We start from the raw sequence: 26,497 nt of genomic DNA, 5'->3' as shown, positions 1-26,497 counted from the left end.
AACAAAACGTTAACTGCAGAATAAGGAATTCCGACATTGAATTATCTCGCCTGCCTTTGCTTTGCTGTCTGAGCCTTTCCAACATTTTAGGGGTTAATAATCATTGTACAGTGCAGTGGAGAGCCGGATGGTGCTCTATGCTGAGGGAGAAAAAAAGAAAGAAAGGCAGCAAGGTTAACCATGGGAAATAAAACATCTGGTTCGCTGCCTTAGAAAGGGGTGGAGGGAGGTGGACGATTGTATGCAGGATGAAAAGAACAAAGTAGAAAGACAAAACACAGCACATTCCCTCCGTCACTTCAGTTCCCTCAACAGAAGAACGCGGACGTGGCGATCTCTCATTTGGTGAACACGTGTACCATGTCATCCGCGCTTGAAAAACACGAAGATATTTTAGAACATGACGACTCTAATCGGACTAGATCTAGAGATTGGACGATGTTTTTCGTGAAGAGTTTGAAACATGTTTGACCTAGTTTATAACAGCGAGCTATGTTCATTCATCACGACGCAGCTGCACCTCATCCACAGCCGCCCAACTTGCACTTAAAAGGGTTATCTTGATGCGGTATCCACTGCAGGGCGAAAGCTAGCTTGCAAAATCATTCTACAAGAGATTCAGGTAAGATTTCGCACTTCGTTATTGGTTTGATACCTTTTCCGACACCTGGAAGCCTCAAGTCATATCGAAAAATTTTCACTGCAAATGAAAAAGGGCACTCGTCGAAACACAAGCTTTATTTATTGCATGTTCGGAAAAGTTCCTAATGTTGTAGGGTAGACAGGGATTCTATTTGCACGTTAGTTACCCCGGCTTGGCCTGCTCTTTCTTTCAGCCTCATTTTTAGCCTCGATATCCGTGCAAATGCGCTTCATTGGGCCTAGCGCCAGTAGTTCCCGCAACGTATATTCCAAGATGCTTCTGAAGAACACTTCATAGCCAACAGTAAAAAACTTTTATGTTGGCCAAATTTGTTAGAAATCTGTAGTATATACCTTTTAAACAATTTTGGCTTAATCGGAGAGCTGATAATATGTAGATTTTTTTAATTAGCAACCTTTGAACAGCACACCACAAGAAGTGTGCGCGTGATGTCGCTAGGACGAAAGTCCCAGCAAGCCGCGGCGGAAATTTGTCAGGGGGCCGCACACAGCAGAGGGCGCCACCCACTCAGAGTGTCATGCATTGCCATGCCTGTAAAAATACAAAGACCAAGCAGCGCACGCGATAATCTGAGCGTGTCACACGGGGAGAGGCCACGTCGCGGCACCCCGTGGCGGCTGCTGTATCTGCAGAAACGTGGCCACCGAAATTACCGAAGTCATGCTGAGGAGTCGCGTGTGAGGTCATGCGTCACATCTAGGAAGTGGTAACGGCAGTGTTCTTTTTTAGGATTAGAAATGGTTACATTGAGGAACTTTGCATGACTTTGGCGCTAGCATTTCAAATGTCAGATTATTGCAAGAGGGCTTTTCTATACCCATATCATGTTAACTAAGGCTTTATAAGAAGTTCAACGTTTTCTTTGTGTTGGTCTTTAACAAAGGGAAAGAGAGCGAATAGGGAAATCAAATAAATTGCCGTGTCGTTTCCCCATACTTTTCAGGCACATCTCAGAACAAGTAAAAACCACGCACGACATCATCACTGCGAACCAATTACAATGAATAACGAAGCCAAGCCAAATCACGGCAAACCTGACTACGACGCGGCTGCGTACTCGGAGAGCGTCACGTGTTGTTTCCCTTTAATAACTAAGTTGCTAAATTATTACAACCTGACGCTCGACAATGAACAAGACGATGACGCCGAGCAAGAAAGCGCGAGTCCATGTAGGCCATTACAATTTCTCGACGTTGGCTCTGGCTGCGGTCAAGTGACTATGAAGATCCTTCTGCCCAATGTTCCAGAGAATGTAGGGAGAATTGTAGGGGTCGACGTTTGCGCAAACATGGTATCCTACGCTCGCCAGCACAGTTCTCATCCAAAGCTAGTGTACGAACAGCTGGACATAACAGGAGACGTCTCAGGGTTCCTCGGGCTGTACGGGCCTTTCGATCGCCTCTACTGCTTCAACAGTCTTAACCACGTGAAAGACCAGCTCAAAGCATGGAGCAACATGGCGAAGCTACTGAAGCCTGGCGGACAGTGTCTTCTGTTTTACAGTGCTTGGTTCGCTTCACCTGAAGTCTGGAGAGCATTGGCCAGAAAGGAACGCTGGAGCAGGTTTGCGGAGGTGAGTGGTGGATGACAGTATTTCACTTTAGTATGACTTTATGACAGCACAAACTGTCATAAAGCGCTGACAAAAAAATTCAGTGCTTTATGATTACTTCCGAACGTGGTTTTCCCAGAGCGGCAGCCCGATGCACTGCCTATTGATCTGCAAGAAGATTTAAATTGAAAACATCTTATGTTATAGCTGCCGGTAGCAACCCGATCTGAAAATCGCTACACACGGTTTTTGCTTCATGTGGGGAACACACAAAATGCCGAAACCAATGAAAACCAAGTGAAATGTATACTCACAAGTAATAAATTATGCCGCGGCTATGAAATATTGCGGCTCCTCTTTTTATTATGGAAATTTGGCTAAAGGCATGCAAAGCGTCAGAATGGAAACGCTGTCAACAAAAGAAAAGTATATAACACAACTTCGTCGCACATGCCTTTGCTGAATTACGTTGTAGTCAGAGAAAGTTAAGCAGGCCCATCTCACAATGCCTGTCAACGCGAATGCATTTTACATGATCAATATAGGGACACAACCTATGGCCACCATGAAAACGAGTTATGTATGACGCGTGTGCTGCAGCGCGATTTGTATTTCACACTTCTGCCAGAACACTCTGTGCAATGTACCCTCACCGCCACGAAACATGCGCGTGGCCACGGCTGTGCATGGCTAAGTAAAATGTCATTAGTCTACCTGGCTCCATTCTCGCACTTAGGTTTGGACTCGCTTCGCCATCTATTGGCACTGCTGAACGATCCATGCGTGGAGTTTGAGACAAAAAGCGTGTCGCGCCAGTGTACGCGAACCTGTAGAGCTTTGTTGCGACTTCGGCTTGGAAGACGAAAAACGAACTCGTTCCTTAGACGAAGAAAAAACGAAAAATTTATTGAATATTTACAGATATTGGATGATAGCGTACAGGTAGCAGTAGGAGCGAATCAGACTGATGGGCGGCTGCAAGCGGCTCTCTGTCCTCACAATTGGCCGGTTTGGCCTTAAATCCCTTCGGTGACCCCTCGTCGACAGGAACCGGTTTGGGCGAGTTCTCGTCGGCAGGAACCAGGCGGGGCAGGGTGATGACCTCGCCCACGTCAATTCTTCATTCGTCGAGGAGATGGCTGAGCGCCGCGGAGATGGCTTGGCTATTCTTAAAGTCACCTCCCGTCTCGAGATCTTTGTTCCTTGCGGAGAAGTTGGTACTAATAATAATAATATAATATTTGGGGTTTTACGTGCCAAAACCACTTTCTGATTATGAGACACGCCGTAGTGGAGGACTCCGGAAATTTTGACCACCTGGGGTTCTTTAACGTGCACCTAAATCTAAGCACACGGGTGTTTTCGCATTTCGCCCCCATCGAAATGCGGCCGCCGTGGCCGGGATTCGATCCCGCGACCTCGTGCTCAGCAGCCCAACACCATAGCCACTGAGCAACCACGGCGGGTGAGAAGTTGGTACTTTCATCGCCTCGGGGTAGCCAGGTGGTGCAGCTAGTAAGGCAGCTCCCATCTCTTCGTGGTCGCCTCGTCGTCGCCACATGGTCGCCACGTTGTGCTCGTACAATGGCACATCAGCTGTTCCCTCACTTAGCGCACACATCAATCGCATAGAGTCAGTGTCACAAGTTGTAGGAAGGCTCATTGAAGATCAGCATATACCCAGCGCATTCATTTCACACAAGCCTAAAAATTTGTCGCGTGAACAACATTCATTGAAAAGGGGCGTACTTGTGTATATATGGCACTGGCAGGTAAATTGTGGAGTGGCCGTTATTGAGTAAGACTCGATATTTGCGTTCGATTCCACTCAGCTTCGAAAATTGTATGTCTTTCTTTGCTTTTGCAAGGCGAGACAATCTTATTAACAGTGGCACATACGTGATTTCTCAGATTAGTGCCAATAAAATTTATTGAAGAATGGTACACGCCGAGGTATAACGTAAAGTTTTCCAAACATTTAAAGATTAAGCTTTCATGGCTCATTTCAATAGCCATTTCGGTTGGCAGTTGTGTCCGCCGACAGTGCTGCCGTCGCAGGTGTTCGTAGCAGCTATAGCCGGGATTGAGAAAAAAAAATAGACCGAGCTCTGCCGGAATTGAACTCGGGCGCCCTTCACTGGAGTCAGTTTCGCCACCACTGAGCCACGCCAACGCTTTATTTTATTACATGGGAGCAGAATATTCAGCAAAACATTAAAAGTAAAGTGCTACAAAAATTTAAAAGCATTGAAGAGTCAGGCAAGCAAGTGCAAGTATCCAATAAAGGCTTCCAGTCCGGCAATGTTTCTTGTGCAGCGTGCACACCATCAACGTATGCAACATCTTTCTCAAAAAACGACCGAGTGTTTCGCGTTCATTCACGGTGCCTGTCACACGATCTGCAGACTATGTAGGCCAAGTACCAAGAACATGTGTTATGGCGGGTCACAGCGATCTTTCAAGACCGGAAGCGGATTTTGTATAGTGTGACATGTAAATCCTTTTTAAGTGTTCTTTTAGAATGTCGAATAATAGCACAGCGTCCAGACAATCTGAACAACATTGATCAATTGTTTCAGCATGTGGGCTCAAACGGCTGTTTGTCGATCACGACAAGAAGCAGCCGCTTTTTTCTGACCAGGTTTCGATAGAAAGAGTTGCCGAATGTAACCTAAAGTATTGTGATCTCCAGATAAATAATCAATCCGCAGACACGCTTAAGTACATCTTGTTATTGACATTCCAAATGAGAGGCACGATGACGGGGAACAGGAACCAATGTGTCTATGAGGGCAGCGCAGATTTCGTCGCGGGGGCTGTGAAAATATTTTCCATACTAAAACGAGCCTTAATAAAGAGAAAGCCTTCGACAGCCTCCTTCAAAAATCCACAAGGAGCCTGTAGTGCATCTCTGAGAGGTGACGAAAGAACTAGTTCTTCGAGGTAATTCATTAGTCGAAGTTGTAACATATCTGTCAGAAGGGGACTATTTACACAGCGAAAGAAGAAAAACGGGGTACAAGTTGCCTGACAAAAAGACGAACAACCACTTTTAAGATGAAAAAAAGAATTGTCACGTCGCATCGCATGAACACATGAGCTCCATTCATAGGTAGCAAACACGATCGAAAGCTTGCAACCAAAGCCGAAAACAGTGTAATACCTGCAGGACATACGTTGAGCTGCATGGAACACTTTCCAAGACTAAACTCGGCTAAATATGGACAAATCCCGCCCCTGCCATTTGATAAACTCACGTAGTTCATGTGCAACTCCCACTGACCAGTGTGGATTGCTATTGCGATACTAAGAGAGAGGTGCACCTAGGTAACTAAAGTTTTCCCTCCACTGAATAACTGCGAAGTGGATTGGCATCGTACACCACCGACCGAACCAAAACCCTGAACGCTTCTCAATGTTTACTGCTGCTCCAGAAGCTGAGCAAAACTGTTGCATAATGGCAAGGGCATTTTCGACACTTCTCAGCGCTGAAGAAGGATATGTCACCTGCAAATGGAAGAACGCGGTTCTCGATAGACATCAATTTGAACCCATGAGAGACATGATCCTCCAGAATTCATGCGCAAAGCTTTTCTAAGTACAAAGAAAGTAGTGGAGGTTACAAGAGACAGCACTGCCTTAACAATGCCCTCATGGTAGATAAAATTGCTTAGACAACTACTAACCTTGTTTGACGATTATCATAACAGAGAGTGATGACTCTAAATAGAAGAGACGCAATGTTTATCTGCTCTGACAGACAAAACGAGTAGTGATTAACTTTATCAAATTCTTTTGCCAAATTAACCTGATCTGCACTGCATACTACAGACTCCAGCACAAACCGCGCAACGTGGATGTTTGTCTAAATTATTATTCCTCTAATGCCACATGTTTGATGCTCTTCCACCACTGATTGACTTATGTTTTGAAGGCAGCTAGGTAATATCTTCGCAAATATTTTATAATCCACGTTGGTAAGTAAGATGGGGGGACAAGCCTCGAGTTTCTACCGTTTAATTGTATGATTGCTTTTTGGGATAAGTACTGTGTTCCTTTGATAAAGTGTGAAGGGTAGGTATTCTATCAAGTAAACTTCTTCATGCGCTTTAAACAGAAAGGCAGCCAATATAGAGTCGATAGACTGACCAAATTCTGTACTTAAGCCGTCAGGCCCATGAGTTCTGCCTTTAGCCAGAGAAGCAATGGTTGCTTTAACTTCTGTGACAGATACTCGTATGTCTTTATCAACATCATCACATTCATCTTGGTTGACAGCAACGAAACAAACGTTTTCGTCACAACTTCACTATTAAATTTATGACATTGCGAAATATTGACATAAGAATCCGGTAACATTTTCATTATTCTAGCCTGGTCATTAACAATTGCTCCGGCATGCTCTATCTCAGTAATGTGGAAAGTTGGGCTAGTTGGTGAGTAATCATCATACCTTGCTTGTGAAGCAGCGCACTGACACGGACACAGCGAAGACACACAAGACGGCACTCGCTGCGTTTGTCTTGCAGCGAGTGTCGTCTTGTGTGTCTTCACCGTGTCCGTGTCAGTGCGCTGCTTCACCAGCAAGGTATGATGAATTCTCTATCTCTTGCATTTGCTTCGACGGAGTATGACAACGCTCATCACCAAACGAACGATTGCAACACTGTTGCTCCAAATACCGACGAGCACGTGTTCGGACTAGTACACCTCTGTATCCCTCAGCGTTTATTCTCGGCATTTGTGCATCAATGTTGTAAATATCTTTATTGCACTTGCTAGAAAGCGGACCTTCAAATTGGTCTAGCTGGAATGGAATGGAATAGCTAAATGGAAGCCTCTTGAAGGGTTATAATTTGAATTTCATGCTTGAATATCCCCATCTGCGGAAAGAGAGATAAAGTACTGCGTCTTCATACTTCAGTAAGAATTATATAGTTTAAGTGACGGTAACATATAATATAAATTTTCACAAATTCCAGTTTATCCGCGACCATTGAATATGGCGGTTGCCAAAACAAATCGGCGCCAAACAATGATCACTGAAGAATAGAGGGTGCACGTTGTAGCCGTATAGTCTATGGAGGATAGGTAATGTAACATATATTCGATCGAGCTTTGCATTAGATGTACCTTGATAGAGTGTGTGGCGAAATCAGACTTTTTCATGTTCCCTTACATCAGCAAGCTCGTAGTCACATGTCATGGCATTCAGAACATCAACACTTGTATCCTGGAGCTGTCTGTAGATGATCGATCCTGTGCAATTCACACAATTAAAATCGCCTAAAACGACCAATACGGGGTCAGTGAGCAGCTGATGGGTTAATGAGAGAAACTAGTCCTCCCTGGCACGTGCTCTACTTTGCGCGCACACGCAAAAACACTTCCAAACTTGACGTTTCATGCTGACATTCAACCGTACAAGGCGCCCTTCCCTATCAGTGCACTGTCCCAACACGCTGAATTGATGCGTTTTTCTCACAGATATCATACATCCCGCAAAGCCAGCAATCGTGTTGCTGACACATATTTCATACTCCGAAAGAAATGGAGCTACAGAAGCCGCTGTGTCTTCTCCGGAGTCGATTTTTGTTTCAGGAATTGCAATAATATGTAACGCTCTGCTGCGCTGCAAGTGTAGCAACCGACCTTGCCGTCGCCTACTACGTAAGCCAGGACAATCAGTGCTCCAAACGTTGAGGGAAGGGCGTCAGCCATTTTTTCACTACCGAGCTGCAGCGCCCACACGTAGCACTGCTTCCTTTATTTTGCCTGTCCCACCCCTCTGGATAGTCGCAGCTGCAGAAACTACTGGAACTGCAGCGCTATCTCCACTCACCAAAGCTTCATGAAGCAGTTTCGTCGCCTTCGCCGCGACAAACCTGGGCTCTTTCCCAGAGCACTCCAATTTATCTAATGGCGCTTGTCGCTTCTATGACACCTTAGTGATTTCAGTGTCCTCGGCAGGATGAAGCCTGTCGCGAAAAGGTGGTGATTCGGCCCACATTGCACAAAGGTTCTATTCACAGTTGGTCACTGCCCTTTCTTCAAAAGGCTTCGCTGTAGCTGTGTCCGCAGCTGCGATACTTGCACATTCTCAGCCCGGTGTTAATCAGCAGGTGCTTCGCCAGATGCATCTACGAACTCACTTACATAAATGAAGTGGTTACTGATGATTCCTACGTCCATTGGTCGAATAGAATGAAGCTTGTCAGCATACGTACCGACGCATATCTCGGCGTTATGACCATGACTGTGGCGCTTTCGGTATCGTGGTGTTTTTCGCTGTCGTCTGATGTGCCCTACTCTGTTGCATCGAAGAAACAAGGGATCCTGTCAGGGAATCAAAATTAGGCATTTGTATCCGAAGATCATCAGAGCGTACTGACGGCAACTAGTAGAGATGCCTTTCTTGAGCGTGAACTCTACATCACAGTTCTTCATCTGCCAACTCACATGGCTTCATAACGCTACATTTCTCTGGTTATATACTGTAGCATGCCATGCGAATCAAATGCCTCTAAAATAGCTTTCTGTTCTAGGTGAGGAGGAAGCCACAGCAGCATCAGTTTTATGCTGCCGATATATGGATTGATGACAAGGCACTTTAGTTCTTTGACTAGGAGCACAACCTTTATCGACGAGCTTCTGCTGGGGAAGGCGACTGGCAAAGGTGACGAGCCACAAATGGCTCATCTGACACTGGCCTGTTCCGAGAATGTGTTCCGAGCACCAAGAGCAGGGCGTCACGAAAACCCGGGGCCTGGTACGGCCGACCAGCGAGGTCTGCGGGTAGGAACAGAGAACTTGTTATGGTGTTTCCCAATCTTAAGCGAGGAGGAACGATCTTCTAATTACCAGCACTGGTAGACGTTGCAAGAGATCCTCGGCCTAGGACCGGTGCGCTGTTTGAAGGATAGCACATTCTGAAAACAGTTGTTCGAAGTGGCCACGCCAGGGCTTGCTAGCATTGTTCGGAAAAAAAGCCCCAAAAATGCGTGCTAGAGCGCGAGGAGACACGCGATGTCACGCGCGAACCGCGTAGCGTAGATGCTTGCACATTGTACATTGCATTTGCGTGTTATTACACGAAGTATAATGCCATTTAGCAGATGCACCGGTAGTGGTACAAGACAGTTAAGAAGGTTTGAGGAAGAAAAAGAAGTTTAAGGAAAGGTATACAAGAATGCTAGAAAATATGTTATGCACACCCGCGAGCAAAAGTATACGGACCACAGCACCGACGCAAAACAGAAGTCCTTCGTAATTAACACACAAACAAAAACTGACGAGTGCACTAGAATATTCGCGATGCCGACTATTTAATTTGAAGTGACATTCATAGACACAGAAGATGAGTTTTAAAATGTCATCCCTTGTCTGTGTACTTTTACTGACGGGTGTTCCTGATTAAATCAAGCTGGCTAGGTGACCATGTCAACGCTGCATTTCAAACAGGATGTCAATAAATCATCATCATCATCATTACCACCGTATTGTGCCACTTGCATTGCGATGAGAGATACGCAATGGCTAGCGTCTGTACGTGCGCGTTTTGCACTGCAGTTGCGTATTATTACACCAGGAGGCACTCCATGTAACAATTGCATAGGTGGTAGTGCAACGAGGACAGGGAAGTCTTGAGCAATTAAAAGAGCACTACAGAGATGTATAAATACTGATGCAATAAAAACATGCGTGGCACACCTGAATAATTCAATCAGGCTAATGAATGTTTTTGACCGTCCTTTATCAAAGAGAAAGCATTAAATCATCATTACCATTAACATATCACCATTGCATTTGACAAACCATTTAACGTGGGCGCCGCATTGAGTCTAGACACACAAATTTCGCATTGCCGTTCCGTTATGTTCCACCAGGTGTCCCGCCATGTACCAGCCGCATATAGCATTTGCATGCTGCGCGCAGCTCAACCAGGTTAATTCGAAGCAGGCAAGGTTACTATTTGTCACCACCTGATTTCGATGGGGATGCCAATAAACCATTATTATCGTCATCAACAGCAACGTTCCGTGCGCCGGTCAAGGGATGTGGCGTGTGCGCCACGTAGGCTGGATACCCGAGTTTATTCGGTACACGTTATGGCGCCTCCTCGGAAGGTGCGAACCACTGATGAAGAAGCCGATTGAAGACCTGCTCACGCGGCTGCAACCAGGTAACATTGGGCTCAGCAGACCACTGTGCGGAGAGCAGGACAAGCTGCAGCTTGCCGTCGACGCCGGGTGGAAAGTTCAGATCCGCCTCATCAAAACGGCGCCAAGAGACTTCGCCGCGAAGACCGTGTAGTGCGTGGTGCCGAAAACGGAGCTCATGCGGAGCCGCGTTTTCGTGCTTAAGCTGAGACGGCGCTGCGTGCACCACGCAGGCCTGTGACTGTTTCTATTCGAGTTTAGTAAGCAGCCCTCCACGATTGGTAATAAAAATTTCGCGCCACCCCCACTCCGCCTGTCTTTCGCGCAACGCCACGAAGACCACGAGAAAGGCCCGACTAATACGATGTGTGCACACTAATTGCGCATGTTTACACCAAACAAAAGAAGAAAAAAATATGAATATTGATTCGACGCCCATTTCTCTATTGGCCCGCAGCTATTGGTGAAATGTTTTATGGCTGCACCCACTTCGCCTGTCTGTCATGTGACGTCGCAAACCCGCGAAACCTCACCGCGTCAAAGTGACGTGTATGCTTTAAAGACGCATGATTAGGCCGAACAAAACTAACAATTTTTCTGAATAGCCGGAGACTGCCCCGTTCCGAAAGCAATACAGGATGCCTGCCCGCCGATCGCTCAGGCATCAGCTATTCGATGCTGTCGCAGCGAATGGAGTTGTTTGCATATAAGAGAATTTCTTTCGTGGCAGTATAACGTGATCCAGCTCTTTCGGCACGTGTACGCATATGCCAACTCACCTTTGCGGAGTATCGCTTAATTGGACTTTCTAAATACGCGGTCAGTTACCGCCCGATGCTTGCATTGGTCGTTACAAAAATTGGCCGTGAGGAGCCTGCAGTAAGCAGAGATTGGAATAGTTATATTTTATGGGGCCCTGACTAACACATACTGCGAGACTCAACTTAGCACCAAAGAGGCTCATTGAAGGCCAGTACAAACTAAGCGGCCCATACACAGTGCTGAACGTTGGTGTCAAAGAGTCTTCGAACAATGGCATATACAAAATCAGGCATCTACGTTGACTCATGTCGGCCTGAACTGCGGCCCGTTTAGTAGTGGCCTATATGTACAGATGGGTTCATACTCAGTGAGCCTAGTTTATGGATGGTTTTTTCAAGCCCTATTCACTTCACAGGCCAACCGGAGGCGCAATTGATTCGACCATGGACTACCCAGTAAACAAGAAACGCGAGAAAACGACTATGTACAAATACGCATAGATATATAGATACGAGTATTTGGTCCCTAGAAAGGGCCTTACTAATCCGAAAATTATAAACACAATAAAGTTTTCATCAAAATGTTGAATATGCAGTGAGAACGCATCCAGTTGCTCATAATAAAACGGTAATGGACAGCTGGCCGCCACTCGAAATTGAAAGAACCTCATGCGCATTTAGACGACCTTCGTGAGCCGGAATTGCTGGCTCTAGCGAGGCAGCTGTAACGACTTTTGGACAAATTTTTGGAGCAGGGAAGTATGGGTTGAAAAGCAGGATATTTTGAACCTAAAGTAGGTAAACTAGAAAAAAAGTTTATATTTGGAACACGAAATTTTAAATTTGGAGTAGCTTATTGCGATCACAACAGTCGATATCTCGAGCAGCGCATTGAAATAAGTTATGGCAATTTTTCACTCCACTCATTCCCTTTTGCACTAAGATCTGTAATCACGTATCCGTCTTTCTGGAGCACAAAAGACTGCAGCGTTCAGCTTACCTGGTACAGTGAAGTACTTATATTTCAACCTCCCATAGTTCGACCTAAGGGTTAACTCGAACAACATTTCGCACCCCGCCACGGCGTTACACATTTAAATTGAAAAGTGCTGTGAGTGTTCGTACTGCTAAAGGCATAAGAAGTTTATTTCGAGCGAAATTACTTTTTCCCTCTGCTGAAAATTGCAGAGTCATGAACCCCGCGCACAAGCGGAAATTCCGCTCGAGCGGTGGAGAGCACGCATTTATAATTTTGTTCTGCATTTTATCCTTTTTCTAAGCAGGCTCCCGGCCGCTGTTCAGCCGTACGCTAAATTTCTGCGCGTCGTACTAGTTGACGCCGAAAACGCCGCTTTGTGGCCCATAGATCCGCTCTCGCTTAACTTGCTTTGCATTGGCAGGCATTATTTCAATACCTCGATCCATGGCGTATGCAAAAATTCATTTAAGCTCTCGTATTTTCGGCCATTTGCAATGACGTTGAGAAGTTACAAGCATTCTGTTCAGTCGTGGTTGTGGCGTTCGGGGAACGCTTTTGGCTTAGAACCGCGAATGATTAGGCACACCTTGCCACCGTGTACGACGACCCCTCTTTATTGGCATCGCCGAAGCCATTCGTTACCGCTGCCAACACTGGCGATACGTGACCATCCTGGTGAGTTTTCCAATACGAATACTTGCGTGCGTTGTCAGTTGCGATGTGCACAAACGAGTTCATGCATTTTCATCATTTTCGCTTGCCCTTCCACGCTGATTTTTTTATTAAAGCGAACTTTGTTTTGCGAACCTTGCAAAATATGCCTGACCCTGGCTAGCCACTGCTGCTGCTGCTGGTGTCGTCTCCCCGAATAGCTCACACGAAGAAAAGCACCACTCCCCTTTAATGCATATACAGGTGTCTGGATTGTTGGCCTTCTTTTCTACCGATTTGCTGCGATAAAACAAATTACACCCAAATATCCTGATGCGATAAAATGTACGTCTGCAAGACCATTGCTTTAATGAAGCAGACCACTCTACTCTTTAAATGCTTACTTTAATAACCATTAGTTCAATATACCATGTGCTACTGTATGGTTTCATCGTATAAACGCCAACTACCCCTTTGGAATGATCGCCGAGTGTTGGTGAGGATCACCGCATTGCTGATGGTACCCACAGTTGGGTATTGCTTGTAGCAAAAGTTAAAAAAAACGAGTGGTAAGTTTGAATAAGAAAGAAATGAGGGCATACAATACAATATAACAATTGTCACAACTTCATAACACCGCGGCGCGAGATCACAGATGCGCTCGTGAGTTACCTTGAAGCCAAAGGCAGAAGAATGAGATTAGCAAACTTAGAGTATTTTTTCAACTGCTCCGCAAAAGGTTCGCTTCACATAGATAACAACATGTTTTTTTGTATTATCGGTATTTTATATGACCTAATGGCATTGCCATAGCAGTCACCGACTATGGTTTTGGAATTGGTTTGTGTACAAACCAATTCCAACGACAACTCTACTAGGTTGCTTGAAGCTTGTTTAATTCATTTGCTATCCGGTCACTGGCGCATTGCAGGGTAGCCTCGTATCAAACGGACGCCCCCTTGGTAAGTTTTAGCGAGCAAAGTCGAGTAAACATTAGCAACCGAAAAAAGAGGAGCCTTTTTTTCAACTGTAAATGGGCGCTTCAAAACACATTTTACCGAATGTGCGTATGCTCAAATATAAAGTGTGCACTGCGACGGTGTTCTCATACAAGGCAAGATTCTCACGAGAAAAGTCTGAACATATGCAACTCACAAGTCCCCGCAAAACACGCATTCAGGTTTGCAGGCATCCTATTCTGATCGGTAATTATTGCACAAGAATACAGCAGAACGCAGACTGGCCGGGCGCAACACAGGACAGCAGTGGCGACTCCTGATATCCTGTGGATGAAATTAGCACAATACGGCATTTTGTCCAGGTACTGCGCAAATCTGGCTAATTCACAGGCACTTGGCAGTCGCGCTCTGAGTTTTACTGCAGCTCGGACGAATTTGGAGGTATTTGTGGCGAAGGCGCAGCCTGGCGCCGCAAGTGAAAAATGTAGCACTTTGGCGCAATTGATGCAACCACACTATGCGTGTAATAGCAGACGCTGAAGACAATTCGGTCATTGGACATATTCTAAGCGAAGGAGCTAAGTGGCCAGTAGCCAGGAACCCTTACTAACGAAAACGTGTGAGAAGGCTGCCCCTGGTTTTCATATTTGATTGGGTACACCATATTTCTTTCGTTTAATTATAGCCCAGCTGCCACGACTAACTCTGCAACCCACCGTTACAGATGTGGGAATCCCTCATTCCGCCGTCACAGGACATGAAGAGCACTGACGACCGGCTGAACTATGCCCGGTCACTGGCGAAGGACGTTGGGCTTGAACTCAGAAGCTGCGAGATAGCTCACATACATCACCCCTTACGAGACTGGTCCGGTGAGTGTTGGGGCCCCGATAACGCTCACACAATCCGCAGAAAGTTCGTTAGCATACACGAAGCCAAGCAATGCCAAACGTTTGTCACACCGCGTGCAAACAATGCTCATCAAATACCTTACTGCATTTTGCTTGGTCGCTGTCACATAGTATAAGCTAACCCGAGTGAGGAAGTGTCCAGAAAGAAGGTAGCAGAGCATCATTTCAGGCTCCGAAAGGGAAGCTTGTTCATTTCCTTCTTTATTTGGAAATTCTCAATATATGCAAAGTCCCCCGGAGAAAATATTTCGTTTTATTTTCTATTTGTCTTTTACTAGTTTTGTGTGAGTGAGAACAAAGTTTCCATCGCTCGGGGTAAGACTTTTGAAAATAATTTGTGTTTACTACTTCACAAACTAATGACGCTGAATAGTTTTGGTAAATAACGCCTGCACGAACACCTGTCTGAGCTCCGTCTTCCTTGGCGATAAAAACCACAACACCTTTCATTATGTTCGGTTTTCTGTTAAGGCTCTGAGCAGTGACCACATTCTGGCAAAACACTATTATCGAAATTGATACACATTTACTTATCTGTTTTATTTTTGTATTGAATATCTTTATTGTCATATGGATAACTTCTTTATATTGGAATTTCTATGCAGCCGACAAGAATTAAAATGTTGACAATTTCAGGCCCCGGGTTACGCCGGGCCTATTTTCCTCTGATTTAGTAAACATCGGATCATCCATCGATCCATGTACCCGATTTATTCGACAGTTAAAAAGCAGCATCGTGCGTGCCGATGTCAAAAGAGAAAAAGAGCAGAAAATTTAAAAAATGGTTACAATTTAGAGCAACAGTGCTGTTTACACATATTCAGTGGTTAGGGTGCACATTCACGGCGTTTCTTTTAGTTCATTGTACAATGTTGCCGAAATAAATAAACCTTGCATCTTGAAATCTGTTGTATATTCCGCAGGAATAATGACTGCATTGCTACCAGGAAATTACACCCTCAGCGCCGAAGAAAGACACGACTTGTTCAAAGACGCTCATGAAGAATTTCAGATCTGGCTACGAGGACGGAAAAATCCTCGCTTGGCTGAGAACTACGTAATCCACGGGATTAAGCCAATGAAACGGCACACATAAGTGCGGTCCGGCAATTCGGGCAGTAAATTACCTTTCTGTTAAAGGCAATATTATTGAACCAAACTTTTTTAGCAGTGTTGATCTTCCTTATTGCAAAGTATTATGATGGTCGCTAATGCCATTCAATGAACGCATTGCGACAGTGTTTCATTGTGCGTACAAAGCAACTGCACCTCAGTGACTATGGCATTCTGGTGTTTCGCAAAATTTGGCAGATTGCATTTCAGGCAACTGCGCTTGCAATCTGCCAATAGGGCGAATGACGAAAACGATCGTGTATCGAGGACTGTTTGCTTGTACGCACGGGTTTTCCGTCTGCCGTCTCCTCAAAAAAGTGTTTCATTTGCTTAACTCTGGACACTAGCCTTCCTTATTTCTTCCTTATTTTCAGCGGTTGTTACGTACGAATACCTTTCAACCTGGCAGATGGTTTCATGTGCTTCGCAATGTCTCTGATGCCAGCGCTGTATGAAAGATCCTACTATAAGCATATTTTTTTAAAGAAGACTGACAGCATACAATACACTGCACAGCATAGTATAGCAAATATTACTGTACGTGAAAACCTTGACGTTCTTTTCCTCCACCAGCATCTAAACAACTTCGCATTTGTGAGTAATAAATCTCAGCAGTAGTGTTAAAAGCTAAGGGCGCGCACGCTAGAGAGCGCGCAAGACGACTACCGCAGGTTTAAGCGGGCCAATACTGCACGCCCAGTGGTGCAGAAAAAACACGAGCCCTAGCCGCAACAAGGAAATCCTAGGGGACCGTTCCCCAATAGAACATGTATTATTCGGCATTTCAACACAAAACAACTTTTCACAATCAAACTGCATTTGATTACACAAAATATCCAGATTGTCCAGAAATATCCACGTATTTTGCAAGGATGACGAGGGGAACGGCCCAAGAAGGTCCATTCCCACTTGCTGGAATGGCGTCGGAGGCGGATCCAAAGGCTGAAGGAGGCCTGCAGGCTTGACGGGTGGAACATTACGCCTCTGACGGTCACGGCACGTTCGCACCTAGCGCTGAACCGACGAAAATAGGTGTGGCCAATAGTATTTTTGCCGTATGCGCGCTAATGTCCTCGCGAAGCCCAAGTGGCCGGCAGAGGGACCATCGTGACACGCCTGTAAAACTTCCTCGCGTAGTGCCGTCGGAACCACGAGCAGGAACGTTTCCTGGCTGTTCTAGAAATTTTTCTTGTACAGGAAAACGTTTCACAGTTGGTCCCTACCTTTTCTTCAATACCCTTTGCTGAAGCTGTGTCCACAGCTGCGATACCTGCACCTCCTGAGCCCTGTGGTAATCATCCGGTGCTTCGCCAGACATATATGCGACCTAATTTACATAAATGAGGTGGCTAACGATGGTTTACACGTCCGCTGGTCGAATACAACAAAGCTTGTCAGCATACCTACCAATGCCTGCCTTGTCGCTATGACGATTACGGTGTTGCTTTCGGTATCGTATTGTTTTACCCTGTCGTCCTATGTGCCCTACTCTATTGCATCGAAAAAACAAGGGAATTTGTCACGGAATCAAATTGATTATTTGTGCCTGAAGATCATCAGAAGGTAAGCTCGGCACATGGTAGAGACGCATTTCTTGAGCGTGAACTCTACATCGCGACTCATCATCTGCCAACTCTCCATGCCGTCACAACGCTACATTTCTCTGCTTATCGACTGCAGCATAACATACGGTTCCAATTCCTGAACAACATGTTTGTCTTCTAGATGAGGAGGAAACCAAAGAAGCTTCATTTTCATGTCCCAGATTTCTGGATCAATGACAAAGCACTTCAGTATTTTTTTACTGGCAGCGCAACCTTTATGGGCAAGCTTCTGCTTCGAAAGGCTGCTGGCAAAGGCGACGAGCCACAGATGGCTCATCTGATACTGGCATGGTCCGATAATGTGCTTGGCATCCAGCGCCAAGAGCATGGCATCACGAAAATCTGGGGCGATACTCGTATACGAGGGTCTCTTGCAACAGGATGCAATACGAGGATCTTTTGTATACGATGTCGTAAACGACGTATACGACATCGCTTTCCTAACTCGACTTTGCTGAGGATCCGTTCTGGCGGCTTGTATGACCTTCTGTTGCATGCCACCGCAATTTTAGACCAGCCACCGCAACCTAAGTAGGGGGAAGCGGACCTATATCCGATTCCGGCACACCCTCTTCAACGGTTATCAACTTTTATTGTGCTTACTCGGCCCCAACGAAACCGTCTGCATATCAGCGTGCTTGTTGCCTTCTCCCGTTATCTAATGCGACACTGTCTGGGGCACAAGTACGAAGCATATTTTATCCAACATTATTGTTGCTCTGAAACGTGCGGTAACTTTAGTAACTAACCTACCATAGTATGCCCACACAGAAAACTATTATACCGAGTTTAGCATCATTCATATACCTAATCTGTATGCCCTTATGTTAAACCTTATGTACAAGAATGCTATTCGAACAAACTACGAAGCTATGCTGACACTCTTCAAACTTCAAAGCCATGCGCCCATGTACAATATACGCCGTTGCATCGCTTGGTCTACACCGTTTTGTCGAACTCTGTACCGGTTTCAGTCAAGCGCCTATAAATTTCCCTGTTACCTTAACGGAATAACATCTCACTGGAAGAAATATCGAAAAATAAGTTAATGAGTGTTTTGCCGCCCTTGCACTAATGGACTGTGTTTCATTCTGTTTTAGTATGTCGCGTTATTGTTTGTTACATCACACAATGTTAACAAAATTCACTAAGGCTGTTCTTAACTTTTTACGTATACTTTCTTGCTGATGCCTACTGTAAGTACTTTTGCCCTTGTAGGTTCGTAAATTCAGAATGTATTGATATATCTATGTTTCTATGTATACATATGCGTTTTTCATGACTAAGCGGTTTCCTTGTCATACTATCATTTTGGGCGTAATGGGGTTTTCTCAAGCCGCTGCATGCGACTTTGACCCTTACAACCGCTCTAATTCTGTAGTCTGTGGAAATAGAGAAATAAGGATTATTTTTACTATTACTATGTGTGTCAATTCGATAAGAAAATCTGCTCAGTGTTGGAAGTGCTATTTGCTTTGAAAGCAAAACGATGTACCCACTATAAGGAAGGAGCTCGTTTAATCGAAATTTCTAAAAACGCGGTGGGTTACCGCCCAATGCTTGCGTTGGTCGTCACGAAAATTGGCCGTGCGGAGATTGCAATAACGAGAGATTGGAATAGTTATATGTTATGTGTTCCCTACTAGCACATACTCAGATACTCGTCTTAGAATCAAAAGAGTCTTAGTGAAGGCCAATATAAACTGTGTGTCCCATGCCTATTGCTCAATGTCGGTGCCAAAGAGTTTCTTCGAACCGCGGCATATAGAAAGTGCGGCATCTACGTTGACGCATGTCAGCCTCAACTGAGGTTCGTTTAACAGTGGCCTACATGTACACATTGGTTCATACATAGTGAGCCTAATTTATGCATGAATTTTTTCAAACACTTTTACCTTCGCACAGCGGCCAGGTGCACTATATTGGACCATGGACAACACAGTAAACTAGGACCGCGGGAAAACAACTAGGTAGATACATGCATAGACATATAGATACGAGTATTTGCTCCCTAGAAAGGGCCTGAAGAATCCGAAAATTATGAACGCAATAATGTTCCCATCGAAATATTTAATGTGCAGCTAGAACGCAACCAGTTGCTCCTAATACTACGGTAATGCACAGTTGGCAGTCACTTGAAATTCAAAGAGCTCCATGCGCATTTAGACGACTTTCACAAGCCAGAATTGCTGGCAGTAGTGAGGCAGCTGTAACAACTTTTGAATAAATTTTTGGGGGAAGGAAATCTGGGTCTAGGAGCAGAATATTATGAACGTGAAATAGGTTAACTAAAAAAGATTATATTTGGATTACGACTGTTTAAACTAGCTGTAGCTTATTTCGATCAGAACAATCCATATCTCTAACAGCGCATTGAAGTAAGTGATGGCAAATTTTTACTACTGTGCTCATCTTTTTCACTAAGTATGAAATCATATATCTGACTTCCTGGAGCACAAAAGACAGCAGTGATCGGCTTAGCTCTTACAGTGAGGCACTTACATTTCAACCTTCCATACTTTGACCTAAGGGATAACTCGAACAACAATTCGGATCCCGCCCCGGCGTTACATAATTAATTTGAGAAGTGCTGTGAGGGTTCGTACTCATAAAGGCACGAGCAGTTTATTTCGAGCCAAATATACGTTTTCCCTCCGCTGAATATCGCAGAAGCCTGAAGCCGGTCACAAACGGAAATTCCGGTCGAGCGCTAGAGAGCGCGCATTTGTAGTTTTGTTCTGCATTTTCTACGTTTTTTTGAACAAGATTCCCGCCGTAGTTCAGCCGTTGGCTAAATTTCATCACGTCGGTCTACATGACGCAGAAAACGCGACTTCATAGCAGCATGGCCCTGGCTCCGTTCTCACTTAGCTCGCTTTGCATGGTGGAGGCATTCATTCAACAATTCGAACCATGGCTTATGCCCCAATTCATTGTAAACTATTCGTATTTTCGACCATTAGTAATGACGTTGTGAAGTTACAAGCATTCTGTTCCCTCGTGGTTGCGGTGCACAGGGATCTGTTTCGGATTAAAGCTGTCGATGATTGAACACGCTTGCCGCCGTGTACGACACCCCCTCTTTATCGACATCGCCCAAGCCATGCATTACTGCTGCCAGCATTGGCGGTGCGTTAGGACCCGGGTCAGGTTTCCAATACGAGTACTTGCGTGCATTATCGGTTTCGATGTGCACAAACAAGTTCATGTATTTTCCTCATTACCGCTTGCCCTGCCATGCTAAATTTTTGTTAAAGCGAAGGTTTTTTTGCGAACCTTGCAAGACACACCTGAGCCTGGCTGGCCGCTGGTGCTGCTGTCGTCTCCGCAAATAGCTCACACGAAGAACAGCACGGCCCCCTTTAACGCACTTAGAGCTGGCTGGTTTGTTGGCCTTCTATTTTACGGAATTGCTGTGATAAAAATTACAATACCCAAATTATATGTCTTTAAGACAACAATTATTTAATGAAGCAGACCGCTCTGATCTTTTGATGCTTAGTTTAATAACCATTAGTGGAGAATATCATGTGCTCCTTTACAGTTCCATCAACTCAACGCCAACTTGCTCTTTGGGAGGATCACCGAGTGTTTGGAGGATCAACGCACTGCTGCAGGTACCCACAGTTGGGTCTTGGTTGTAGCATTAGTCAAGAAGCGAGTGGTAGGCTTGAGTAAAAGAAGGAACGAAGAAATACAATGCAATATAACAATTGGCATAACTGCATTACACCGTGGCGTGAGCGCACAGACGTGCTCTCCAGTTACCTTCAAGCCAAAGGTAGAAAAAATCAAATGAGCCAATTTACAGCATTTTTACCTGCTTCGCCAAAGGTTCACTGCACATAGATTCTAATAATTTTTTTGATCATGGGGATTTTATATGACCTAATGACAGCCATGGCGGTCATCCTATGACTAAAACATTTCCCACGAGGAGTCGACTAGCGTAATTGAAGCTTGCTTAACTCATTTGCGATGCGGTCACTCGTGGATTGAAGGGTAGCCTTGTATAAAAGAGACGCCGCCTTGATGTTAGGAGCTAATGCAGCAGGCTCCTGGTTGTCATACTTGATTCATGGTCATCATCATCATTATCATCATCATCATCATCATCATCATCAGTCTGGTCACGCCCACTGCACGGCAAAGGCCTCTCCTAAACTTCTCCAACTACCCCGGTCATGTACTATTATGGCCACGTTGTCCCTGTAAACTCCTTAATCTCATCGGCCCACCTAACCTTCTGCCGCCCCAACAGTCCTTCATAGGGAACGGCCGGAATCGTAAAGATACTTCGTTCTTACTAATCAGACTTCCATTGAGAAGCATTTCTTTTATTATTTGTCTGTATTTCAGAAATAGCTTTTCTGTAAATACATGTCTGTTTTTCATTTTTATTTTACTTTACGCTCGCCGTGCCTTGGTGATGTGGGCGTTTCCTCGCCATTATATTTTGTCACTTTTCACACACGAGGGAGTCGAAAAAGGCCGTGTAATGAGCTAGAAAGAAGAGAAGTGTGACTCCAGAATTCATGATCTTGTTGTAAAGCCCGTAAGTGAAATGCAGAAGAATCAGCCGCTCAGAGGACTGCGATTCGGAGGTTCGCCAACTAAGCCGATGCCGCCTGAGAGAGTTGCCAGCTTTCAATTGACAAAAAGCCCCCTGTATTAACTTGGGCATTCTAAATAGTCACCGAGAGTTAAGGCAAAACAATATCTGTGAACTTGCACTGTGTCCGAGTATGAAAAGAACGAGAAAGAGTAAGTGAAGTGTAAATGAGGCGTCCGGAGGTGGGGCCTCTTGTACATTCCTTAAAAATAGAAACCCAGACTACATCTCCGGGAGAATAATTAGATAACGCGGGGCACGGTGGCCATGGATACGTTTGTAGTGCATGCTACTCGGTGGTGTTAAAAGGTTGCGCTAACTGTCGGTATTACTCCGCATGCCTAGCAACTGCAGACACTGCTGCGCAGTGTGGAGGGCCGAGGGAGTAAGGCAATTCTGTGCACAATGTATGCGAGCGGTATCGGCTGTAGTGGAGAAAATCAGAATAAAAGCACCAGTGGTAGCAGCATCGCCGTCACTGTTGGTGCTCTCTACATCCTAACAAAGCGCTTTTCAGAGGATATGCCTTGAGTGTTTGAAAACAGGAAAGAAAGCTTTTTCAGGAAACCCGCGGGGCACAGACAGGAGCGCCAGTGTTCACAAAAAGCTCTTACGTACCAAGTGTTCATAAGAGCAAATTGCATTCACTCCTGATACCGAAGATATCAATGGCAAATGCACACAATGTCAAAGAACACTTACGAAATCTGTGAGTTCGGCCTGAGGTGTTTGATACGGGAGGGGCGAATTCACAAAGCTTTTCGTTCCTAAGATGTTGTTTTTCATCGGCCAGCTACCTTCGCTAGTAGGATTTCCCGCATCAGAATTGGCTGAAATGTTCCCCCACGAATAATTCTAGCCTGACAACCTTTTGAGAACACGGGCCCACTGAAGAGGTATGTGGAGCCGCGATCGCCATTGGAGCGCTGTCAGAGGGAACCACCCAGGAATAAACCGCGCAAAGATTTCTGCAACAATAAAGTTCCATCCTCCTCCGCCTCCTCTATCTACACACTGCACACTTTCGGGATTGTTAAGGCTTATGGTATGTTTGAGGCTGATGGGACACTTATCAAGTTGTTTTTCACGTGTGTTTTGTCACGTGATCAGCACGTCCACGTTCAAAGCGCGCATTGGACGATGTCCAGCGGCACGCGATTTTTTCGGCACGCTCTAGGACCCCGTGAAGTGTGCTCGAAGAGCATTCAAAGCCCTTTTTTGCGCCGTAGAGACGAATGAATCAACCCGTAATCATATCCGACGGGCCAAAAGCGAGAATGATTTATGTTTCTCTGGGCCAAACGGTCTAAGCTCGTATGGAATGTTCCGTGGCTAACAACATGAAGGCGCCACAGAGAGGGGGGGGGGGGTCAGCTGTTTATAAATTCGGTTCCTCATCGTTTCTTTTCTCTTGAATTTTAGGTGTGAAAAGTACAAATAAAGTCGTGGCAATAAAAACAGGAGTGCAGCTGGTGGTCTGCGCTCGAGGCCGAGAAGATGGCATATGCTGCGGTTTTATGCTGTGGGTGAACTATGGACATAGAGTGAGTTTGTTCGTGTCGCTGATGTCGATAGCGAATAATGTTGTAGTACGTGGAGTCTCTTGGGCATTGCGTATTCGTCGCGCTCACAAAAAAAATTGTGTTTGATTCCTTGTAAGAGATTCCATGTTCAAGAGATTTAGAGAATCTCTGCTATGCAGAATCAAGGTAATACTTACCTGAAGCATAGACGGAACGGCCATGTGTGGGCTTGTTTTTTAATGAAATTCGCCGAGCATGTGGTATTTGCGACACTGAGGCGTGTGAGCGTGGCGTAGCTTTTGATTGTTCTTATTTTCTGCAAGTTCATTTGTGCTGCTTGTTATTTGATATACTAAACTGTTTCCTTTCGTTAACCTGATGGTGATTACTGCGTGCTCAATCGAATTGTTTAAGGAGTGGTTTCTGCGTGTCTTGTTTGACGAAAATTTTCTTCTTTGAGCAGTCACAGTCCTAAGGGGATGGGAGCCAGGGCTGTACTTTAGAGGGTCTAATTTCCGTCACTTTGTGAACGATAAATGCAAATAATAGTTGCGTTGCACCTTTGTAGGTGGAATTCTCTCCTAGGGTTGTAATTAAAAAGCAACACTTCGTCGTCCATGTGTACTGTTATCATTGCAAGAAATTAGGGATTGACTACTTGTGCTTTTACTTTTGTACAAAATTTTGCTTGTCTCAATTTGTTTCACTCCATGCGAGAAAACGTAATATTTCTGAAATGTCGGTTTCAGTAGTCTCTGTCAATATCTTCAGCGCAAGGTCTTGTCAAAGTTTTATCCTCAGATACCATGCGTGTTGCCCAGATTACAAGCAGCAAGACGAAAAAAATCTAAAAAAAATTATTTCATTTTCTCAAAATATATGCAGAGGTACATTCAACGAGCTAAAAAGCCAAAAGTGCATGTTAACTTCCTTGCTGAGTTTACGTAAATGATGTGTAATCCTTCGTGTGAATTTCAGCAACGAGTTTATAGGAACTTTATAATGACTACAAGGCGTCAAGCTACCAGGCTTGACGCCTTGTAGAACTGAACAAATACAAGAATAGGCATTGGTATATTTGACTACATTGATTACTTTTAAAGACGCCCGAAACAGACATCACACTTGCCTCGTTCGCTTGCGCACTAAATCAGGCAGTGGCTGTTTATAATGAGTCTTGTGAAGAATCCTATGCCATTTCGCAGGGAAGAATAAATGCAACCAAGCGTGCGTTCTCAGATACGGCCGAGTTTACGTATAAACTGTCGCAAAAACGAGACATGCAGATGTGTACAGAGAAGTGGCACGCCAGATCTACTTCTAAGCGTGATAGCCTCCGTGGCCATACCGCTACCAAGGGATCTTTTTTATTTAAAGCATTAATTATGAAACTGGTAAACTGAATGTGCATGGAGAACACTGCAGTAAAACGATGTTTCTATGGTCCCGGTTCTATACTACGATGGTACTGCATGCACAAACGCACTAAGAAAAGTATTGAGTGTTGAACTGAGAATTAAATGAGTAACTAGGGCCTACATATAGAAGCAAACAAAGAATATCGCAAGTTCTAGTGCAACAGTGCTCGTAAACTCGTCAAGGACACTAGGTGGCGCTATGAATGGAAAAAAAATCTAGGGCTGAATTAACAAATAACAGTTCCAGAGTAATAAAAATTCACCGACGATTACAATGCCCCATGATAAGAATTTTGAGCGCTAATGTTTACTTGTTTTGAATTCGCCATTCATTGCATCAAATCATTTGATTCTGAATGGCAGGGTGCTAGGGGTGGTGGCACTGAGTCTCTGCAGTAGACGAAGCACTGGCCCCGGTTGCGTAACTAATTGTTCAGAAGGCATTATGACTTATATTGTGAGGCGTTAGCATCAGTCAAGAACAACAGATTGTCGAAAGGGTGAGTTACAAAGTTAATTATATATTGGGCCAACCAGAATAGCACAAGAAAAGCGGCGAGCACAGTCGGAAATCGTAGAAAATCTGACCTGTCGGTGAAGTGCATCGGCTTTTACACATGACTCGTCGAAGGCTCCAGTGCAATTGCTGGTGCCTGCCTGGCATACAGAATGTACTACACAATTCGCCTCGGACATACAATCCGATTATTAAAAGCTTTGCTGACAACAACCAATTGATGGATAGAGTGATCGATAACATTCGAGAAACTTCTGACACATGCAGTTGCTTCGCGCGTCGAGGGACAACGTTTAACATTTGTTAGCGGATGAGGAGCAGTGACCGATGAAAGATAAAGCGAACAGGCAACGCGCGGTACTGTGGCGTCATCTCCTAGCGATTGGCGTGGAGAACGTCTCGCGTTTCTACGAAAACGCTTTTCTTCTCGTGCTTTCCTCCTCGCACTCTCTTTGTTATAACGGCCTTTCATTCCCCATTTCACTCCGCGTGGACCTTTATTCATTCGCTGTTGCGCTCGTTCGCTTGGTTACGCTGACGCTCATCACAGGAACGGGGTCCCTAAGAGCTGTGCTCTAAAACACTTTTGGGCATGCGTGTAATTTATAATACATTCCGTTCGAAATAGCGGTTTGTCATCGGCCGGTGACATGCGCTAATAGTTCGTTGTACATCATGAATGGCTGACACCTGCTATTAGGAACAATTACAGCATAGGAACTTCTTTGTTGTAAACTTGCCAGGAAGCTGCATCAACGATGCTTTAACGTAAGTGCACTTTGTGGCTTTCCTACATGGGTCATCAAACGAGATGGGTGCTTTAGGCTTGTCTGACACAACACACATGGGCCCAGCCAATAAAGGATCACAGTTACATAAAAGGAGTTTTGATAATGTGTGGCAACATTCACGAGGGGTTTCGTGTGTAAGCGCTCTTTGACATTTTTCAGCAGTTTTAGTAAATGATGATAGGTTATCTGGAGCTTCCTCTTTCGAATAAATAAAGTGTAAGTGCCTGCTGTGAGTACAGACCCTGGGACTTCACAAAATGAGTTCTTACGCTCGAACTGTTCG

General features: G+C 44.9%; 1 protein-coding gene across 1 annotated transcript; it reads left to right on the top strand.

Annotated features, from left to right (window-relative positions):
* The first annotated feature begins 528 nt into the window (after positions 1-528).
* Positions 529-15,780, top strand: LOC142564246 (juvenile hormone acid O-methyltransferase-like). Its single transcript, XM_075675166.1, has 4 exons — positions 529-622; positions 1,608-2,237; positions 14,450-14,597; positions 15,560-15,780. The coding sequence occupies exons 2-4, from the start codon at positions 1,665-1,667 to the stop codon at positions 15,730-15,732; spliced, it is 894 nt and encodes a 297-aa protein (XP_075531281.1). The 5' UTR covers positions 529-622; positions 1,608-1,664; the 3' UTR covers positions 15,733-15,780.
* The last annotated feature ends 10,717 nt before the right edge of the window (positions 15,781-26,497 follow it).

The sequence above is a fragment of the Dermacentor variabilis genome, chromosome 11, assembly GCF_050947875.1.
Source record: "Dermacentor variabilis isolate Ectoservices chromosome 11, ASM5094787v1, whole genome shotgun sequence".
In the NCBI taxonomy this organism is placed as follows: Eukaryota; Metazoa; Arthropoda; class Arachnida; order Ixodida; family Ixodidae; genus Dermacentor; species Dermacentor variabilis.
This window is presented reverse-complemented; position numbering and strand designations above follow the sequence as displayed.